This window comes from Cavia porcellus, unplaced genomic scaffold (assembly GCF_034190915.1).
Source record: "Cavia porcellus strain 051 isolate PalLab524CR breed Dunkin Hartley unplaced genomic scaffold, mCavPor4.1 scaffold_1, whole genome shotgun sequence".
NCBI lineage: Eukaryota > Metazoa > Chordata > Mammalia > Rodentia > Caviidae > Cavia > Cavia porcellus.
In genome coordinates, this window is record NW_026947484.1 from 176,984,932 (window position 1) to 177,007,750 (window position 22,819).

General features: G+C 38.1%; 1 protein-coding gene across 1 annotated transcript; it reads right to left on the reverse strand.

The window, feature by feature from the left end:
- Window positions 1-745: 745 nt before the first annotated feature.
- Dnajc25 (DnaJ heat shock protein family (Hsp40) member C25) lies at window positions 746-20,900 on the reverse strand. Its single transcript, XM_003463787.5, has 4 exons — window positions 20,461-20,900; window positions 6,190-6,342; window positions 3,980-4,450; window positions 746-1,957 (listed from the first exon to the last, which is right to left on the reverse strand). The coding sequence occupies exons 1-4, from the start codon at window positions 20,791-20,793 to the stop codon at window positions 1,835-1,837; spliced, it is 1,080 nt and encodes a 359-aa protein (XP_003463835.1). The 5' UTR covers window positions 20,794-20,900; the 3' UTR covers window positions 746-1,834.
- Window positions 20,901-22,819: the final 1,919 nt, after the last annotated feature.

Sequence of the window (22,819 nt, forward strand, 5' to 3'; positions counted from 1 at the left end):
CTGGAAGAAATACAGTGATCTTGCAGACAATATGTCCATAAAGATACACTGTCTACATCAATCATTATGAATGCTACTGTCTCTTACTCACTTTCTTTCCTTACCATAAGATAAAAAATACAATCATAAATTTCTTTGAAAATTATGAAAATAAATACCTATACTTTTTAGCCTCCATAATATACAGCACATACTTCTGTTCGGACATGGTTGATGCCAGTGGGTTATAGCTGAATGATAATGTGTTTGCTAAGACAGGACCACTGATTCCACAGACAACCAGCACACCTTTGAAAGGCATCTCTGGTTAAGAACTGGGCACAGGTCCACAATATAGCTACTATAATCTTCCTCTATACCTTATTCATGCTTCCAAAAGTGAATGGATCCATAAGATACTTTTAGCTAGAGTTTATAAAAAGGTAACTGTGTAATTTTTAATAAAATTTTATAAAAAGATAACTATATAATTTTAGAGCTACAAAAGAGCCCTAAAAATAGTCTAGTCAAATTCTTTCCCAAACTTGTAACTGAGGCAACTGAAGCAATCATTCACAGATTATGTAACTGGCCTCAAATCTTTCTGTAAATTAGCGAGGACAGAACCCTTTATATGTTGTGACTTTATAAAAGGACTTTAGGATTAAAGAGATTTTGTGTATCTACTATGCTACACTAATTTTTAAAAATGTCATATAAAAAGCAATATAATCTTTAGTTTAAAATGTCATACCAACAAACATGATATGTTGTAATTATTTTATTAATAGGAAGCAATACGATAAATCCTTTACAGGGTACTGATTCACTGCCATGAATGTGTACTGGTACTTTGGTGTAGTGTCATGCTTTTAATTTACTCAAATTATGTGTCACTTACTTTCATTTCCACATATATAAAAACACTTATGTTTCAGTAGCTGAAAGAACAGTACACAACCATGCATATTTTCTTTCTTGTTTAAATGCATGTAAGTACTCTCATGTACAATGGATTTTTCACCACTCAAGGACTTTATATATAGAAACAATTTTTCAGCACTCTTTCTTGCCATTTTCTTTAATTGGAGAGGACCCCTCCCCCACTGAAAAAGTACTAATGTAAAAAAGATCCTTTTACGAAGTCCTCTTCTGCAGAACTGTTTGAGAACACAGTTATAGTCCTATAATGAGACTGTAATCAAGACCATCCTACAAGGACATGAGGATAGACCCACACTCTCTTGGAGAGTTTCTGATCTTATTAAGAGTATTATAATGAAGAAGAGTGAGGATTAAAGACATTCTAGAAGACTCTCCTAGAGAGATTATTTTGAACATATTTCAATCTTATGGCTACAATGAAGACAACCTGATAATTGAATCATTTTGCTGAAGAAATTTGTGTCCAGAAAGACACAATAATATAATCAAATGTTAACATTTTCTTACAGTATGTGAAAATATATAGGCCATGAAAGCAGAAAAATGTAGCACTATGATAAAGAACAAGGAAACACTCTTGAAGAACAAAACTTAACACACCAAAATTTCAAGTGGTATAAATTTTCATGTCAAATTTTGTAAGCGAACTATAAAATTTTTAAATGACAACTAAATTTTCATGTTAAATCTTTTAACAAAACCCACAAATAGATTATAAAAATTGAAAAATCATAAATGTTTTGTGTATAAAGTTTTAAGGGAAAGTTGAAATTTCTACATTATTCTCTTTAATCGAATACTTCTGGAATTTTAAGTTACTGCAGAGAAGTAGTTCATACATTTCTAAAACAATTCAGTTATGAAAAACAGTATCAAATCAAGGTTTGGCACAGTAGCATTCCATCAATCTTCAATCATCCACAAATGTTAACCGTCCAGGCCCCTCATTCTTCATCCATCTCCTGTATCTCTTCCATCTAGGGTCATTTGCCAATTTTTTCTTTAATTCTTCCTCTTGTTCTTGTTTGTAAACCTGTAGGTATAAATAATACTAAATAACTTTACAAAGAAAAGAGAAACATTAGCTGTTAACTTTATGGTATTTGTGTATTTTTCAAATATAAGTTTAGATAAGTTTCAGTGAATATGTTGATTTGTCTTATGAAGACTATTCGTCTAAAAATACACGATAAGTAACCATTTGAACATTTGGTGTGAAGCAAATCTTGTAAAAGAACTAGTGATAACGTTTTTTATCACAAATTCTGCAACTTAAGAATGCATTTTTTACTCGTTGAAATCCTACATAAATTGAGTTTAAACAGCTTAATATTTTCCCTATACAACTAACATCCAATATTAAAGAAACAATGCTTTATTTTTTTAAACATGGTACACTGAAAATTTTAACTTTCATATTTGTTAATTTTAATCAAGGAACAAAATGACCTTAAACAGATCTCCCAACTGAAAATTTAACTTTCATATTTGTTCATTTTAATCAAGGAACAAAATGACCTTAAACAGATGTCTATTTTCCAACTGAACTGAAGATTGAATTTTCAAAAATAACTTTTATTAAGTCCACGAAGTGTTAGATAAGCTACATAGGTTAAGAAAGAAGTACATCTGTTTTTAACTTTTAGTGGACATCAACTGAAACTAAATGGAAAAGATGTCATGCTATAAACAGTTTCATATCCATTATCAAATTTTAGAAAGAAATATTACTTCCAAATACTAGGAAGTAATGACTAGGATAACCTCATATAATAATCTATGATACTTCAGCCTAGTATGATCATCTAAGACAGTTTTTTGTCTAAGAGAGAAATTTCTCAAATAGTTAACAGCTAAAAAATATGTTAATTTCTATTATTATGTTAACAGACTGAATGTATTTACCCACCAAAACACCCACCAACTTACAGTAAGTTGTTAATGAAACCACAAGTCTCTTTAACACTGTAGGCAAACAACTGATCCCTCAAAGTAATTTTTATGGCTGACAATTATTTTTTAAAAAATTACTTAAAAATATTTAATAAAAGGCCCAAAAGTACACTACCAGGGATTGAACCTAAGGCTTCACCATGCTAGGCACTCTATCTACCACTAAGCTATATCCCCCGTCCAAAAGGCCCAAAATCTAAAGGTATGACAGTAGGTTGATTTTAATTTAAAACTAAAATATAAAGAACAAAGTAAAGGGGCTGAGAACTTAGCTTAGCAGCATAAGCACCTGCCTTGCTAGCAGGCGGTCATGAGTTCGATCCCCAGTACTGATAAAAAAAAAAAAAAAAAGAACAAAGTAAAAGGTAAATAATGGGGAAAAGGGAGATACATCTTTTGCAAATGTGAAGACCACTAGATGGAGGAAGGGAACAGGGAGGTGGAGGAAGGGGACGTCAGAACAACTGACTCCCCTAATGGATGTAATGATTATGTACTAAAACATGTACTAGCTTTAAAAAGGTGCTAATAAAAAATGCTTGAAAGTAAAATAAAATTTTCCATATATATTATTAGGCAGAAGATTCTGTGCTCAATTATTTTGAAACTGTTCTTTCAACAAAACTTTTATTTCTAATTCATTCTCTCCCAATCTCTCTTGCTAGCTTGTTTGCTCTCTCTCTTTCTCACTCTGTTATGCTTTTAAAAAAATCTCTGTGGTTAGGTTTTAATGATGAGAAGAAAGCTTGGGAAAGACTAATTTGTAATTAACAAAATTAACAGAAAATTGTTGTAACATCCTTGCAAATACATACATCATTCCAGTGCAGTTTAACATATTAGATCATTTTAAAATTTTTTTCACAATTATCTGATTAAAGTACCTGAATTTAGTATACTTTTAAAAAGATAAATTACAGATTAAAAACCCAGTCCCCCTATTACAAAATAATAGTCACACTTTCAGTATAAGTAAGATATCATTCATGATTTAACCTCAGATTTTGGAAACTTAAGCACATTTCATTGGTCCCTTCTCATACAGGAAAGAGTGAGCTGGTAGGCGGGATGATGTTAAAATCGGAGTGGAGCTGCTACTCACCTCATAATTCTCCTTTATCCAGAGCTCACGTTTAAGGAAAGTTTCTTTCTGATGATCTTCTAGACTATCAAACTGAGACTTTGACATCTTCATAGATTTACGTATGAGATAGAGTCTCTCTTCTTCCCCATATTCTTTGCCTTTGATGTTAAAATTGTAAATCCAGCGGCAATACCACAGTATATATGAGCACAGGTGAAAAGGAGCCAAGAGAATTTGGAACAGGAGAAGATCACGGATTTGAGGTTTCTGGTAGCCTCCCTTTATGTCTATTTTACTTTTTATAATGTTCTTTATGATGTTCTCTTCCTTGTCACGAATTTCTTCTTTGAACTTTTTGTTTCTGCCTTTTTCTTTGGCTTTCTTGAGCAGTCCCTGCTGTATGGCAATCTCTGTTGCTTGGATACGGTACTTGGGCACTGTGGCTAGGTAGCTAATTGCCTTATTGTAGCTATTCCACCAGCTGAAAAACTAGAATATTTAACAAAGAAAGATGAGTCACTTTCATTCCCACAATTCATCTAAAATAAATCAACAGTAAAGGGTCATGTCTAAAAATCATCACCTAAGAAACTCATTTAAAAATAATGGGATCTCAGATGGGTGTAGTGGCACATGCCTATAATCCCACCACTTGGGAAACTGAGGCAGGAAGATCACTGTGAGTTCAAAGACTGAGTGGGCTACAAAGCAAGTTCACAGCCAGTGTGAGCTACAAAGTGAGATCCTATCTAAAATAGAAAAAAGAAAACAAAACAAAAACCAATAAAGTACATCTATATGGACCTCAAAGATCTTGAAAGTAAATAATACACCTGAACAAAGCTATTTAGGTATGTGGGATCTCAAGGCTGAATAAGTAGGATTAACTCAACTGAACCAAAACGTCATTGATTCAGACAGTGAACAGCCCAGATCAGAGGACAGATCAATGGAATCACACTAAACCTGTCATCTCACCACCCTACCATATTGCCTCTTCCTTAGATCACTATTAAAAACTGTTTCCTTTTCCTTAACTGTAATCTACTTACTAAAAGAAGAGTTAAATAACAAAAGCTAGCTGGTAGGAAATTTATTGTAAAAATTCACAGGGTATACATCAGTGGTGGCAAACCTATGGCACACGTGCTACAGCAGGCACGCAGAGCAGCATCTTCCCAGCAGCCAAGTACTGGATATCCAAGTTTAACTGCAATGTTGGCACTCTGCAATACATAAGTGCGTTTGGGGCTGCAGTTTGGGCACTCGGTCTCTAAAAGGTCTGCCATCACTGGTAGAGATTACGGCAACTGTATTACTTCTATCTCTTTCCTAAGTCATCTACAGATACTACAGTAACATACATCCTATTATGAACTGCAAAATTCAAATATGTTTGAACTGTTCACTGGGAGAGGAAATTATTACTTCATAAATATTAAATCACAAAGGGTTTTATCTTCTTAAAAAAAGGAAAATTATCCTTGTTTATCCCCTTTGAAAGGGTAATACTTCCAGAAAAGCAGACACATTTAAAATATTCCACCTTACTCTTTATAGGAATGTTTTATTATGTAAATTGACTATCATTTCTGGAAATTAACCTGGAGAAGTAATTTTCAGACCAGTAAGTTGTTTTAGTCTAGTCACCTGATTTGTTCTTTTCCTCAAAAGAAGCACATGATGGATGGAAAAACTTAAATTTTGAGATAGTTTAAAACAACATAAAAGGTTATTGTATTTCCCTTCATCTGGTTCAGTGGTTTTCAGCCAGAGGACTCGCACTTTGGGAGGCATGTGGAAAAGTGCGGGGCACTTCTGATGGCTACAGGGAGGACAAGGACTCTGGCATTGCGGATGGGAGCCAGGACATGTTAGGCACCCATTAAGGATTTCTTACTTTTCCCAAGTGTATGAGAAATCACTGAAAAGTCCTATAAAATTAAACGACATGATTTGGCCATAATACAAGATACTCTGCAGGAAGCATGAGAAAAGACCTGGTTTTTGCAGTGGTGGGAGCGGGGAGGATGTAGTTTACATAATTGACAGAAATCACAACACCCTCAGTTGCTAAAATAAATGAGTAATTTTCTAGTATAAAAAATTAATCTCAGTTGAAAGCAAAATTTTACATAAAGGTATTTTGAATGCAGTTCTGGTGACTGGCAGTAAGTGACACACTCGTTCACAGGCATACAAAAATACACATATAAATTGATACACACCTGAAACACTGAAATGGCACACACGCTGACCAAGATCACTACCTTAACATCCACTTTAGGAGCTAGACGCCTGCTGTAGTAGTGGTAGTAATGGCTGTAGTACTCTTCTGGATGATCCAGCATATAGTCATAATCTTTCCGAGTTTCTTCATCCTGTTAAATGACAAGGCAGCCAATTTTAAAGGACAGTTTGTTAAATAGTCTTAGTTTATAACTGGTACAGTTAAATCTATAATTTTATAATCATTTAAGATTATTCTGACTTTTAAAAATTGTTAAAAATATTTCCCATTAATCAAAGGTATCCATATACAAATTTACTTCTAGAAATTTCTTTCTTTTTTTTTTTTTTTTGTCTTTTTCCTTTTTATCGGTACCAGGGATCGAACTCACGACTGCCTGCTTGCAAGGGAGGCGCTTATGCCGCTGAGCTAAATACCCAGCCCCACTTCTAGAAATTTCATATTCATTATAAAGGCATAATAAAAACATTCCCCAAATTCTTATTATTGATCTTCATGGAAAAATATAATTCTTTTAACAATTAACCATGCCTTTTTAGCAAATGTTTTGGTGCGAATAACAGTACCACATTCCTATAACTTAAAACAAAGATAATACCTACTCAAGAACTGTTGATTAAAAAAAATGTTTATCTCATACATATATATACATTATATTTCAACTTTGTGTAGAAATTTTTCTATTGAAAGTGGAATCTGAAACCAGTCTGTGCCTTCAAACTGAATTATGATAATTCCACAGAAACTGTGACATCAGCACAGTATAATGGGCAAAGTCTAATAATTCTGTGACCTCAACAAAATACTGAACTTCTATAAGCTTCACTCTTCTTCATTTTTAAAAAGAGATAGTACTCCCTATCCTAACATCTTAAACTTTGTTTTGAATATTCAATAACATTCATTGTATAAAAGCCTGTTACAGGGGCTGAGGGTGTGGCCCAGTGGTAGAGCTCTTGCTTTCATGCACAAGGCCCTGAGTTTGATCCCCAGTACCACACACACAAAAAAAACCATGTTACAAATAAGTAGTACAAATATGAAGCATCGTACATTGCACAGCCCAGTCTACAAATAACTGACCTTTAAGCATATAAATTCATTGAAAAAATTACAGCATTCTGACACCCTGCTCTGAATAGTCACAAAGTTTTCCTTAAAATCTTCTCTAATTCTTATCAATTTTTAGTCAATAAATGCAATGTTTTATTGAGTTACCTAGGTTGAGGAACTAGCAATCTAGATTACAATTTATTTCTTCTCCTACAGGAAATCTATTTTTCATTCAAGACAACACCAGCTGTGGTGGTAAACACCTATAATCCAGTACTTGGGAGGCTGAGGATCACCATGAGTTTGAGGTCAGCCTAAACTACATAGTGAATTCAAGGCCAGCCTAAACTACATGAGACCCTGTTTAAAGTTAAAGACTAAAACAAAATGCATTCTTTATCTGTGAGTGCAGTAGAAACTCTCACAGAACAAAAACTTTTTGCATGTTTTCAGTATATAATAGTAACATTTATCATGCAAAAATTTTTTTTTTATCTAGAGAATTTCCTTCTAGGTTAAACCACTCAGTATTCACAAAGTATGTTCTACGCTAAGAGCACTTCAAACCAAGGACCTTCTCATGCACACAGGAGCTCTAGAGTCTATTCAGAGACTTCTTAGTCCTTCAATATGTAGTTTCACAGATTTAAAGTAAGTGACAAAATCTTCCCTGTGCTAATTAAAGTTATCATGTATTTTCTATTAAAATTTCTGAATTTAGGTGGACTTACAGGCTCATACCTATAATCCCAGTGTTCTGGGAGGCTAAGCCAAGAGAACTAGAAGTTCAAGCCCAGCCTAGGAACTTTGCACATGGCAAGAGCATGTTCTCAAAATAAAAAAACACAAATGTGGATGGGGATATAACTTAGTGCAAGGGCTCTGGGTTCAATTCCTAAGTACCACAAAAAAATAAAATTAAAAAAAAACATATATATATATCATGTTATGACACTATACTGAGGACAAACTGCCTGCTGTCTGGCTGTAGTGTGAGAAGCAGTTCAGATTGATACTGTTTTCCAATTCACCCTTTGTATGTTCTCTTCCACTAGGAAGGATTTTCCTGTAACCTTTGCCATATGCCTCAACTATCAATCCATTCCTTCATTAAAGCGACACTGTATTCCAGAGCTTCTAGCCTAGACGGGTAAGGTCACAACAGATAGTCCTGAGGGCGAGCGTCCACATCTCTTCGTGTGTCTCATTTTGAATATTTCAGGCTGTCTCTTCAGCATGATTCTATTTTCTCTCTCTCTCTTTTTTTTTTTTTTTTTTTTTTTGCTTTTCTGGGGTTTCATTACATATAAATACCCTGCTTTTGGTCCGAAACCACTGATTCTTAACTCAGCCTTCCAATCTTGGCAGATGTTTTCTGAAATACAGTTGTTGCTCAACTAAATTATATATAATTTTGAAACTAAATGCTACTTAGTCTTGCTCCAACTAGATTACATGTCATTTTGAAACTAAATGCCACACTGAGATTAGATCCCTGCTGCACAGCCCTTTGCCCATCTTGGCTGGCTGCACCTTCCCAGTGAAGAGCAGTTAGGCCTTTGCATCCACTGAAACCTGGTATGTGGACACCATGTGCCCCACGGCCATCCTTTCTTCTTTCCATAGAAGAGGAGTATCATCCTCCTTAAGCATTTCACCCCCAGGCTCATCATCTTCCCACTGTTTCTTGATTCGTGACTTCACTGAACTCCTCTAACAGAATAGTAAGCTAATGCTCCTCCACCACCAGCTCCAGAATCCATCCCTTGTGTGTGTTCTCTACTGCAGGCAGAACTGTGGGGCTCTATTCAAGGTGCCCTAATGAGTTCTCAAAGTACAAAAGCTCTTCCTACAAAAGGCCTCAGGGTCAAGCCAGACTTGTCTTCGCAGCTTATTTTCCTAAGGTCACCATAAATTTATGATCCTGTTGTGGTAATTATTAGATACTAGAATGCTGATGAATTCCTCTTGTAGTATTTAATTTGACCAATTTTCACTGTAGGCCTTACAGTTTTCTATTCAGAATGAAGAAAAGATGTTTAGGCTGAGGTGTGCTTATAATTCAGAAAGTATTCCAAGTTGGTGCAAAATTAGTAAAAGTTAGGAGTTTTCAACATTCTATGTCAAAATTCTACTCTTTAGTACCCTACAATATTTAGAACATAAGGATACCAGAAATATGAGCAAAAAAGAATAAGGAGGACTATTTTTTTGAGACCCTATCAGAGAAAAAAGGTTATCTGTACACTAACACCATATCTGCCTTTTCTCCTACCCTTCTCAGAACTAAGGCAGTCCCACAGTTCCTGTTTTTATCTTCAACGTTTCCCCAAGGCCAAAATTAAAATTTCTTAGGCATACACCAAAGTCCATACTGGCCCAGCCCAGCTACCTAACAACAACTCATACCACACTTCCTCCTTCTACCACCACAAGCATTTGGATAACAAATCATGCCTTTGAGGAACCCTTCCAATACATCACACTTTCTCACACCTGTGTCTTTGGATGTGTTATTCTCCCAAATTGAAGTCCTTCCCTTTCTTCCAACCTCATGGACTTCTAAAGGTAAGGGTGTTACGGCCTCAGACAGAGTTGGACTACTCATTTCTGTGTGTTTGTCTGTTCATCTGTTTGTTTTGGGTGCTGGGGAATCTAGCCCAGAGCCTCACACAAGCTAGGTAAACACTCTACCACTGAGCTCCACCTCAGACCCCGGCCCACTCATTATGCTTAACATCTATTATTATAGCACTTATCACATTGTGATCATCAGTTTTTTTCTTAAAGGAGCATTTCTAGAAGGTACACAGGGTAACACATTCATCTCTTCATATCGAAAGCCTAGCACAGTGCCTGGTATTCAGTAAATGTCATTTCAACTGAGTGACATGTAAAGCTTTCCCTCACTATACACAGCACTCCAGCCACATAGGTCTCTTTTTCACCAGCAAGGCTGGATTGGTGATTATGTCATAAAAATTTGGGGCTGGCAGAAAAGACTGAATTCAGTTTGAAAATATGCTTATGTGGCTAAAATAGCTTAAACCTTTAAACAGTTTAATATCTTACCTTTCAATAAGGTAGTACTTTTTTCTTTCAGCAATTTTGTGGATCTTAATGTCCCAGGGTCAGGAGATTCCAACTTCTTTCCAAAACCAAAACCTTTTTACTTGTATCTTCCTCCTCTCTGTCCTGAGCCTTGACAAGCAGGGCAATAAACTTGTTTCTAATCTCTACAGGAATAAATGGTGCTTCTGCTGTTGTCCATCCATTCCCAATCCTCTTGGGCATATGCAGGAGGACTGGAACATAACCACCAATATCTAGATCAAAAGTAAACAAGAGGAAACCCACAAGCAAAGAAAGCACTGAATTCTTCCTTCTCTTAAGAAAATGATCATTCCCCCTCCCCGGAGGCAAAAAACATAATGTTCTTACCCCTTGAAAGTAATAATGAATTATCTGATAACAATAACCATAAATTGCAATAATGTAATATTGCAGCCAGTTTTCATTAAAACTTCCTACTGCACAAAATGTAGAAGCCACTTTTAGAGGGTAAAAGGCCAGGAATCGATAGTATATGAAAATACAATCATATTTTAAAAGGAATCACACTCATACAATGCTTCAAAATATAACTTCTGGGGGAAAAATGTAGCTTCTGTCCCCTTAAATTTTTTTCCAGGCCATAAGAAGAAGAAAAAAAAAATTACTCTCATTTTCATCTCTTTTGTTGTTCCCCATCTGCCAGTTACTAGGTACAACTATCTTTTCATTTTACATGTCATTTCAAAAACTATGATTTGGGCTGTCATCTATTGGTGACAAATCTGTTTTTCCTGCTTTCTCCTACTTTCAACTATGTCTTAAACATTTTCTAAATGTAACATTAATATCTCCATTTCAATAGACTCAAAACCAAAATTATCTGTGTCTCAGTTAATACCAACACCATCTACTTGATCACTTGAACTTTAAAAAAACTTTACTACTTCAGATTCAGCAAGTAATGACCCACAGCAGCCTTGTGTTAAATACAAAGGAGCCTCAAGAACCCTCCCTTTCTAGGGAAAGAATCTGGCAAGCAATAAAAGCATAATTTGATGTGCAAAGGAGCAAAGGACTAACTACCTGAGACCACTGGCAATGGGACTCAGAGAGATGAAAAGAGAAATGTATCTTTTAAAGCAAGGAAATGTGTGGTGAAACCAAGCTAAGGAAATAGCAAGTACTGTATAAGATAGAGAAGCATCAAAGAACAATTGATTTAGTGAAGCTTGAGCATTGGGGGAATTTACAAAGGAGCAATAAATACACCTAGGAAAAAAACAAAAACAGTAACAACAACAACAAAACAAAAACAAGCCAGTAAACTTGGTGATCCCAACTCTAAGAGGCTGAGGCAGGAAGAGTGCCAGAAGTTTCAGGCCTGCCTTGGTTACATAGTGAGTTCAAGGCTGGTCTGAATCATATAACTAATCATATAACAAGACCCTGTTTTTAAAACAACAAAAAAACAAAAACAAATCCAGGAAGGTAAGTCTGAATAAAAACCGTGGAGAAACTTAATAAACTATGCCACAGAGTAACGGTATTGTGATTTTTTAAGATGAAATGTTTAAAAATATGAAAACATTTGCATTATACTCATAATGTATGAATATAAATAATACATTTTTTAAAAACTATAGTATTAAAAATAGGATGAGGAAAAGCAATTTTAGTGTCTAACAAATAGAACAAGACTTGATAGTTAAAGGGCCACACACTGATCAGAGATGTTAAGCATGACACTGATCTTTAATAGGTACCATGTGAACCATGTTATTCACTAACGTCAAGGATGGAAGAAGAGGACAGCACGTGTAGAGAATACACAAGGGGAAACTATGTAGGATTTTGAAGTGGGAGAATATAAAAACTACTAGATACCGGGGGCTGGGGATTTAGCTCAGCGGCATAAGCGCCTGCCTTGAAGGCAGGCAGTCGTGAGTTTGATCCCCGGTACCGATAAAAAGGAAAAAGACAAAAAAAAAAAAAAAACTACTAGATACCTTTTCAAGCTCTGGGGCCTCTAGGAATTACCTGTTTCTATGGAAGTACACCCTTCTTTGTCTTTGACTAATCTACATTAATTAAGACAGAAGCAAATTGTAGAAAACTGGAAATAATGCAAAAAATTTCTGTTCACAGAAAGGCAAACTGTATTCAGTGCAATGCAACTGATGACTGCCTTGTAACTATTAGGTTTATTTCCCCTACCCAGTCCTGGGGATCGATCTTAGGGTGTTGAACATGCTAGACAAGCACTCTACTACTGGGCTACAACACCAGCCCTTTAAATTAATTAATTAATTGATACTTTTAAATTTATTTTTCAGATACAATCTTGCTATGTTGCCCAAGTTGACCTGAAGTCACTGACTTACCTCAGCAGTTAGGATTATGAATGTCCCCAGCTTATCTGGTTCACTGGCTTTTACTGATATTTTTGTATTCCTTCTCTACCAACATGATATTTTTCTTCTGTACTAACTTTGTATTTACTGTTTCCGTCACTAATGAGTAAGTTAGAGAAAGTCTCTGATGCATTCATGTTCATCTCAAATTTGTGTAAGCATGACTATATTTCTCTTTTAAAATTTATGAATTAACAAAGAAAGATTGAGCTGTGGATATAGCTAAGTGGGATTATTTGCCTAACATGAACATGGCGCTGGATTTCATGCCTAGCATTGAAAAAAAATTAAAATGATAATGACTTCAGACATGTTTAACTGTGGATTCCAGTGCTACATATGAAACAGTTGAAAACATGAACCTGTGAAGCATACAGATTCTAGAGTTGTCAGCTTAAAAGCAGTGGCAAAAGTCAGAGATACAGTTTTGTCAGTAAGTGCTTAGAAAACAGAAAAGACAAAAAAGACAGAACTGTAAGAAAAAGCAATGTTTAAGGCATATGAAGAAGAAAGGAAGACTCTGAAGACTGAAAAGAGGGCAGGAGGGTTAGCTCAGTGGTACAGTGCTTGCTTTGCATGACCAAGGCCCTCCGTGTAATCCTTGGCACCTTGAAAAAAACTAATAAATTAAAACATAAGTAAACACTGAAAAGAAATAGCTAGAAGAATAGGAAAAACAGGAATGAAGTACATCAAGGAAGTCAAAGCAAGATTCTTTGAAGAATGTAATGGCCAACAGTTCCAAATGCGAGTTCCAGTAAGAAAAGAAAGGAAGAACCACCAGATTTGGCAGTGGGTAAGTACCACCGTTCACTATTAACCAGGACAGTTCTGTGCACATGTAGGTTCACACATCAGTCTATAGTAGCTTCAGATGATAGAGAAAAGGAAGCACATATAGGAAACAGTGAAGAAAATGTAAGCTTTAAAGGAAGCACAATGAAGCCAAGGGAGCAAGAAATTAACCAACAGAGTCTCAAGTTACAAGAGGAATGATGAGATCACAAAAAATGACTCTGAAAATGAGTTCAGTCAAGAGTATCTTGCACTCCCCAACTCATTCTTAATATCTGCTCCCAGAGTTTTCTTCCAGAAGCAAGCAGATGTTCTTGTTCCTCTACTTCAAAAACTTCTGGTAAGTATTCAAAACTCTGTTCTCCCTTCCATGTATTTCACAGGCTTCCAACCTAGAAGTGCAGATCTATGAAGTCTATAGAAAACATAAGAAAAGTCTTTGTGTTTATTTCAGAATACTCCATTTACCTATGTAAATCTGCACAAAGCTAAATAAAAATGTTGACTGCTGGTTTCTGGCTTGAATTATATCAACTCAATAGTTTTGGGGTTGATCAAGAACTCTGATAGGCTGCTGATGACACCATGTGTCAGGTAATCAAGCACCAGAATTAAACATGTCTGGTATATAATCAACCTCCACCATAAGTAGAGGGAAAGGGTTGAAATTAAAGAATCAGTATAGCTGGGCGTGGTGGCTCACACCTGTAATCCCAGCACTCAGGAGGCTGAGGTGGGAGGGTCACTGCGAGTTCGAGACCAGCCTGGGCTACAAAGTGAGTGCAAGACCAGCCTGAATCACTGCATAGCGAGACCCTGTCTCAAAAAAGAATCGGTATAAAATAAGTAATACGGTTTCAGAGCATAAACAATAAACATGGCACATATATCACGATACCCTTTATAGGCTCATGGAAGGAATCACTATCAAATGTGGCACTCCTTCCTACTGAACCACAGAAAGATCTTAAAACCCGTAAAAGTATTCTAGGTGATCAGGACCAATCAGAGTAGGCATGTGAAATGAAAATTATCTGTGGTCTATAATCTATATATTTACTTAATTTGGTTGTTTACTGGAATCATAACTGTAATAGAACTTTAATATAATACTTCACAAATACAGTCACTCTTCAGTATTCATGGGAGATGAGTTCCAGGATCACTGTAGAGACTTAATTCTCAGATGCTCAAGTCCCTCATATAAAATAGCATAATTTTTGTATGTAACCTAATCACATTCTCCCTTATATATACTTTTTATTAGTGCATGTCTGCAGCACATAATAATTCCCTGTACATTGTGGGAAGCTGGTATGTACACAGAACATATGTTAATTTTTTTCTGTGCCCTTCCTCTCCCCTCCATCTCTCAGTTCCTTTCTCAATTGTAAAACACTTTCTTACTATTTCCTACTGTGTACCTTTTATTTTGCTCTTTATTTATACTTTGGACTTCTTATGTAAGAGAAACCATGCGATGGGTAAGCTTGTGTGTCTGATTTATTTCACTTAAAATTATGCTTAAGGTGCAACCAGTTTCCTACAAATAACTCAAATTTATTCTTTACAGCAGAGTAATATTACATTTGTGTATAAATACCATTATATGTTGGTGGGCATTACAGGCCACTTTCAAGATACAGCTACTATGAGTTGTGCTGCTATAAACGTGGGTATGTATGTATTACTGTGGTATGGTATCTTCAACTCTTTTGGGAAGATACCTAAGGGAGGAACAGCTGGGTCAAATGGAATTTCTAGTTTTAGTTTCTTGAGAAACTTCCATACTGATTTCCACAGTCCTACTAGTTTACATTCCCACTGAAAAGGCAGAAAAGGTTTCTTTGTTTCCTAGTCTGATGACATTTGTTATTATTTGTCTTTTTGATGGCAGTCATTCTTTCTGGAGTAAGATGGAATATCAGTGTGGTTTTAATTTGCATCTCTCTAATAGCCAGAGGTGTTAAAACACTTTCACATACTTATTGGCCATTTGTGCTTCTCCAGTTGGCCAGTTTTTCCATTATGTCTTTTATATTTGGAAATCTAATTTTTTGAGTTCTCTGTGTATGAGTCTTTCATCAAAGGATGTTTATCTAGGTGACCCCTCAAAGTCGCATGTGCTCATAGGTGGGGATTTCCAGGGGTTGCTGGATTTAGGGTCTGTGACTATGGATTATGGGTGTATAATAACTAAATTAGTCCACTCACTGGTTTACCACTCACTGGGTGTGGGAGGCAACACTCCAAAGGCTTATAGCCTGGATGGAATAAAAGGGAAGGGAAGCTAAGCTGGCTGCTTAGCTGTCTCCTGCCTGCCCTGCCATGGAGCTACTTCTCCTCTGCCATGCCCCGCTGCCTGCATGGGAACCAGCCAAGTACAGGCTGAAACCTCCACAGACTGTGAGCCAAAATCAAATCCTCGGTTAACTTGTCAGTATTTTGTCCCAGCAAAGGGAAAGTAATTAAGACAGAAAAACTGGCAAGAAGTTTTTACCCATTCTGTAGGTTCTCTTCACTCTGATATTTGTTTTCTTTGCTATGAAGAAGCTTTTTATTTAATATCTCATTTGTTGATTCCTGATGTTATTTCTCATGCAAATGGAGTTCTGACAGTCCCTACCCTAAATCTATGTCTTCAAGAGTTTTACCTTGAAGATTGTTTCTATCTTAATATCTTTAGCCAGGTGTAATGGTGCATGCCTGTAATCCTAGCACTCAGGAAGCTGAGGCAAGGGGATCATCAACGACTGTTTCAGGACAGCCTGGGCTACAGAGTGAGTTCAAGTCTGGCCTCACTTACATAGCAAGACCTTGCCTTTAAAAAAAAAAAAAGAATCTGTGAACCATTTTGGTTTTAGTTTAGTACACTGGGAGATATGGGTCTAAGATTCAGTCTTCTACATGTGCATGGCCAGTTTTCTAGCACTTTTGTTAAAAAGCCTATCTCTGCTCCAACATATGTTTGTGGTCCCCTCTACCATGCTGTTTTTAATCACTGTATCTTTATAATATAACTTGAAATCTGAAATTTTCATGCCCAGAATTGCTTTTGCTATACTGGATCTCTTCAGGTTCCATATGAATTTTAGGACTGTTTTCTCTAATTCTGTGAGGAATGCTTTAGGTAATTCTGACTGGGATTACATTAAATCTGTACATCAGTTTTGGAAGTACGGCCACTGTCACGGTATTCGTTCTGCCTAACCACAAAGTGGAAGATCTCAACTTTCTGATGTCCTCTTTGATCTTTGTCAGAGCACTAGATTTCATCATAGAGGTTAATTCCTAACTATTTAATTTTTCTTGAAGTTACTGTGAATGATATTAATTTCCTAAATTCTTTCTTGATGGATTATTGGTGTACAGGGGCTGGGGATTTAGCTCAGTGGCATAAGCGCCTGCCTTGCAAGCAGGCAGTCATGAGTTCGATCCCTGGTACCGATAAAAACGAAACGAAAAAAGATTATTGGTGTACAGAATGTTATTGATTCTTGTGTGTTGATTTGTATTCTGCTACCTTGCTGAATTTGTTACAGTTCTAGTCTTTTGATGGAATATTTTGGGTAGTCTATGTAAATATTTATAGCTACACCTCCCAAATTATGTATGTCTCAGTCCTAAAATAAGTGTTGAATACTCATGACTCTGTATTTCTGTTAAGTTTAATTAAGTTTTCCATCCACCAGAAATGTCATTTCGGGGCTGGGGATTTAGCTCAGTGGCATAAGCGCCTGCCTTACAAGCAGGCAGTCATGAGTTCGAGCCCCGGTACCGATAAAAAGACCAAAAAAAAAGAAATATCATTTCACTACTGAGTGACTTTTTTTCACATCTACCTTGAAGAAGACAGTCTTCTCTAATCTCCCAAGAGGAATAATTACTTCCCTCTCCATGCTACAGTATAAACTTTTATTATGCAACATAAATAATAACCAAATAAGTATGTCTCCCATGTTTTACCAGATAACATAAGTAAACAATAACTAAATAATAAGTTCCTGTCTCCCTCGTTATATTAAAAGCTTAAAGTCCATTGTCATGGTCTCCTCCCTAGCACCAGTTGAGGAAAGGTTAAGTAGAAGAATATATTGAGAAAATGTAGAAAGTTCATGCTTTACACATCCTTTCAACTTACCAGATAATCTCCACACCACCAATACTCCCTATGTTCTTCTCTTGCGATCTTGTAAAATGTTGTCAAATCCTACTACTTTCCCATTTCCTACCAATCATAGTTTTATTTCTATATCATTTCTCATATTTCATTCAATTTTTATCTATTCAAAAATTATCACTTTTTTAAAACCCAGAACATTAAAAGAAGTTTTTCTCATGCAAAAGTTTTCATTCACAACCACCCAATTTATATATCTACACTACTCTTTAAAATTACAATTAATTTGGGTAAAATAGAAAAATATGCTCCATGTAACAATGTAAAACACCAGAAATTCAATTTCCATGCTACTTGAATCTGTCTCCAATGTGAGTTTAAATAACATTCATTATCTGATGTACCAGACACTGTGCTAGGTGCTATGAATATACACACAAAAAATAAGGAGCATGGTTTGGAGAAAGAGGAAGGGCTGCTCAATACTTACAGGGCAGTGTGATAAGTGCTATAGCCACGTATGAAAACCTAAGCAGGACCAGAGTGTTCCACCTCATCAGATCCAATGTTGATATAACCAGTGAGAGTCTGTTTACTGACTTCCAAAGTCCATGAATTTCTTGAATCCCCAGTAATCAAATATGCTAACTACAGCTGCATTGCCTTAATTTACACAGCAATTTTTACAGAATTCTGCTAGGTCTGATTTGCAAAGGTTCAAACTATCTCCAAATATCTCTTTTGTCTCATACATAATTTCCATCCTCCTGGGGTAGGCTGAGGAGCTACAAACCATTCCCTAGGCTCCCTCCTTTATTAGTTCATCTCCATTTTTAGTTCTCTATTTGGAAGTATTTGTAGCTACTATAAACATCATGTCAGAATTCAGTAAAACAATTACTTTCTACCAACATCCAAGTTTTTAACTACCTAAAAGTTCCTTCCTTTTCAGTGTACAAACTAGCTTTGTATTAACCGATAGACAAGTCAATAATCAATCAGTGGGGCAGAAACCATTAGAGGCTACCACACAGATCCACCAGATCAGTCCTAAGATGTCCAGAGTCCCAGGAGGTCTCCCAGGAAGAATTTCTAATCTGTAACTATAGACCATATTTTCAAAGTTCTTACTAAGATGCTCACCATTCTCATCCCAAACCTGCCTCTATCCTCTATTAGCAGAACCCAGAAAAAGGTAACAGGCCAGCATTTCTGCTGCCCTGCCTTGTGGAAATTCTGCCTGTCCAGAGCTCCCTTTTGTAGCACCAGGGCTTTGGAGCACTACCTGCCTGGACCCTACCTTTAAAAAAACAAAACCAAAAAACTGCCAGGAGGATTTCACATTTATTCAAGGGTAGGAAAAGAAATAGGTTCTGCTGAGTAAGTTTGGCCCAAATAGGGAAAGAAACAGGCTCTGCAGAGTGCATTTAGGCCAAGTAAAAATAGGAAAATAAGTACTCTCTACAGGACCAGAGCAAGCTACTGTGAGAAAAACCAATAGCCTAGACCCTGTTTTGCTCTGCACAACAACAGACTGGGCTTCACACTCTGGACAATCCTAGCTGGAGAGAGTTCTTTCTGTTTTTCACAAGTCTGTTCTCATCCCTCCACCAAGAGCAATGGGCAACTGAGCTCTCCCTAGGCTCAGCACTTTGCCAGCTCCTTCCCTAAACCTCAGCTAACTGCCAATAACAATTACAATCTTACTAAAGCTGGTGAGAATTTAGCGAACCAACAACACTCATTTTATGACTCCAAATTACGTAAACTGCTCTAAAAACCATTAAGAATCTCTAACTCTTTGGTGCAACATGCAGCATTTTCAGCTCCACTAAACCAATCTGGAGCAACAACCCATACATACTTAAATTATAGTACATCCACACAAAGTCATTAAAAGCAGGTTATAGGGTATAGCTACATGAAAAACTTTACCTCGGGGGTTGAAAAAAAGACTAGTAAAGAAATACCCTACAACTACAACAGCTGCTGCATTACCATGCTGAGTCCCTTGAAGCAGTAATACGTCTAGGCAGGACTCATATTTGGTGAGTTCTTATATGGTTCAATTTTTGCAGTAATCAAAAATAGCATCATGCTCCATGTCTCCATCTTCGACCCCACAGACCACAATAAAACTATCTGACAAATGATTAAACATATGACCGAAAAATATTTTGTATCAGAAATTCTCAAGAGTCTCGTTCCCCAAGTCTAATATTAATTACGGGTTTTATATAGTTTCTTACTGTTATCATTAAATCCTCATAATGACGTTGTGAGGAGGTATCACTTTCTTAATTATACATATGAAGAAACAGTATCCAAGGTCACTAGAGAGTGTCAGAGCCAATAGGCAAACGTGGGGTCTAACGACAATTCCTCAAAACCTAATCTAAGTGTCTTTGTTAAAACTCTCCCTAGAATCCAAATTTCTGTTACGTCAAATGGACATTTGCTCAATATTCGAGATCTTTTCTGGGTTCTGCCCAAGATCCTAATAATAAATAACAATTAGCCCGCTTTCCGAATGTGAACGACACGTTATCAGAATGCTTTCACAAAATCATAAAATACCCAAAGCGTTACAAACACAATGACTATCGAGAAAAGAGGAGGGGGCTTGCAGTCCCCCTGCCCCAAGTACCAAAAAGGTTCTCATTTCCCACCCTGGTCACAGGGCCACGCGGGAGAGGTTCCCACAGGTCAAGGCGACGGCCGCACTACCCGGGTCCCAGACGCCCTAGCGGCGCGGGCCAGGTCCCAGGCGCCACGCCACCCGCTTCCCGCGGTGGCTCCTCCCCGCAGCCCATACCTTGAGTGTCTCATAGGCCGTCGCCACCAGCAGGAAAGCCTCCTCGGCGCTCTGCGGCGTGCGCCCGGGGCCCTGGTCGCCGGGCTCGGGCCTGTAGCGGTCGGGGTGGTAGCGCCGGGCCAGCTGGCGGTAGGCCCGCGCGATCTCCGCCTTGCCGGCCGAGCGGCTCACGCCCAGCACCTCATAGCAGTCCCGCGTGCCGCAGTACAGCCCCTCGACCAGCGCCCCCGTGGGCCGCGCCAGCAATGGCACCAACAGCAGGGGCGACAGCAGCGCCAGCCAGCGCCGGTCGGTAGCCCCGACTTCCCGGCGCGGGGAGAACGGCGCCGCCATCCCGCCTCTCTCGCGGCTCCGCCACCCAAGAAGCTCCCGCTACCCTCCACGCGCCAGACTCGGCCGCGGAGGCCCTATTCCGTCAGCGGCTACGTCTCCGCGCATGCGTGCAAAGGTAGGCGGTGGCAACCACTTCCTTCACGACCGGTTGCTAGGGAAAAGGACGCGTTCAACCACATAGCCGCTTCCGGCCTGTTACTTGCGGCATTCCTGGGCAGTCTTGTCTTGTGTGCTGAACGTTTTACCATCGACGCAACCTTTTCGGCATCAAGACTTCATCTGTTGCATCTGCGACTTTTACAGTCAAGAAGATACATGCAGGAGCAGGGAACAGGGAGAAGAGGGACAGAAGGCTGCTGTGGGCGGTCGCGCCAAAGGAGTGGGCTGGGAGTGGCAGCAGTGTGGCAGACAGTCTCAGCAGCGAACTCGAGATAGAACGCATTCGGCATACCGACAATTCCGCAGTCTCAAACCCAGTACATCCAGCTGCTGCGCGAGGATGCCTGGGTTGGGGGCTTCCCAGCATCGCGTCTTCCGCAGAACCTGAGGCTCCAAGGCTAGCTGCCTAGCCAGTGTTTAGGGCCTCTGAGCTAGGCAGTGCTTGTGCCTGTAGCAACGCACCTGTGCTTGAAGTCGGCTTCAACTGCGATCAGAGCCTGCTGCCTCCACTGACACCAGCTATATGGTCAGCGTCTAGAGGTGGAAACAAAAAAGTAGGCTCCTACCAGCACTATGCTATCCCTGGCTTGCTTTCACTCCACCTAGGCCTTGTGTTGTAAATAATGTTCTTGTTGAGGGTCAGAGGGCACACTCTGGGGAGCCAGTAGCTCAAAGTCCGCCTTCTCATTCATATGGTAACATGTGCATTCATCCAGCAAGCATTTAATATCTGCTGTGTCACTGTGTTTACACAATCATGCAGTCAAAGACTACTTGCTGAGCACCAGCTGTGTGCCAGAAACTGCTAGGCACTAGGAACACTGCTGTGGCCTAGACTGACAGAAACCCTTGCCCTGATGGCCTTTCCTCCCAGGGAAGGCAAACAGGTCATAGGCAGTCCTTGACTTACCATGGTTCAACTTGTGATTTTTCAATTTCACAACTTTTTTTAACTTTATGAACATGTGAAAGCTTTTCCATACAGCCAGTCTGGTTTTCACTTTTGGTGCAGTATTCAATAAATGGTGAACTAAACAGAATGGTAGTGCATATCTATAATCCCAGAGGCAGAAGGAGCACCATGAATTCTAGACGAGCCTGGGCTTTATAGTGAGTTCAAGGTTAGCGGAAACTAAATAGACCCTGTCCCTACCACAAAACAAAAAGAAGACAGGAGCTTTTCAAACTTTTATTGTAACATAGGCTTTGGTTGGGCTACTATAGGTTAATGTAAATTTTCTGAGTGGGTTCAGATGCACCCATCAGAGGTCGCATTGGTTCCAAAATTGTCCACTAGAGAGTGCTACCCACTTCTGTATCATCTGTTGTAGTTTTCTCCTGGCTAAATACTGTGATTTAGAATAATTTATATTTTCCGTAACTTCCTCAGAATTTATGAATGAAGCACTTTTAAAACCAAGCACTTGGGCTGGGGATTTAGCTCAGCGGCATAAACACCTGCCTTGCAAGCAGGCAGTCGTGAGTTTGATCCCCAGTACCGATTAAAAAAAAAAAACAAGTAACTGAAAAGGAAAATAAATCTGTATAATGGGTTGCACAGATAAAAGGAGAAACTTAAAAGCAGCTTCAATGCCCTGTCCCCTGCTGTGCTTCCTGTCAACATGAAGGTGAAGGGGCTTTTTGAGCTAAATCTACTACTTTAAAACTAGCAGAATAGAAAAATCCTTGCAAAGAGAGATTTTATAACCTTAATTGGGTGGGGTATGGTAGTACATGTCTGTAGTCTTATGTACTTGGGAGGCTGAAGCAGAGGGATCACTTGAGCACATGAATTCAAGATCAGCCAGGAGTATGAGAAGGAAAAAAAATATCCAGTGTGCAAGCTGATACCTGTTTATATTTACAT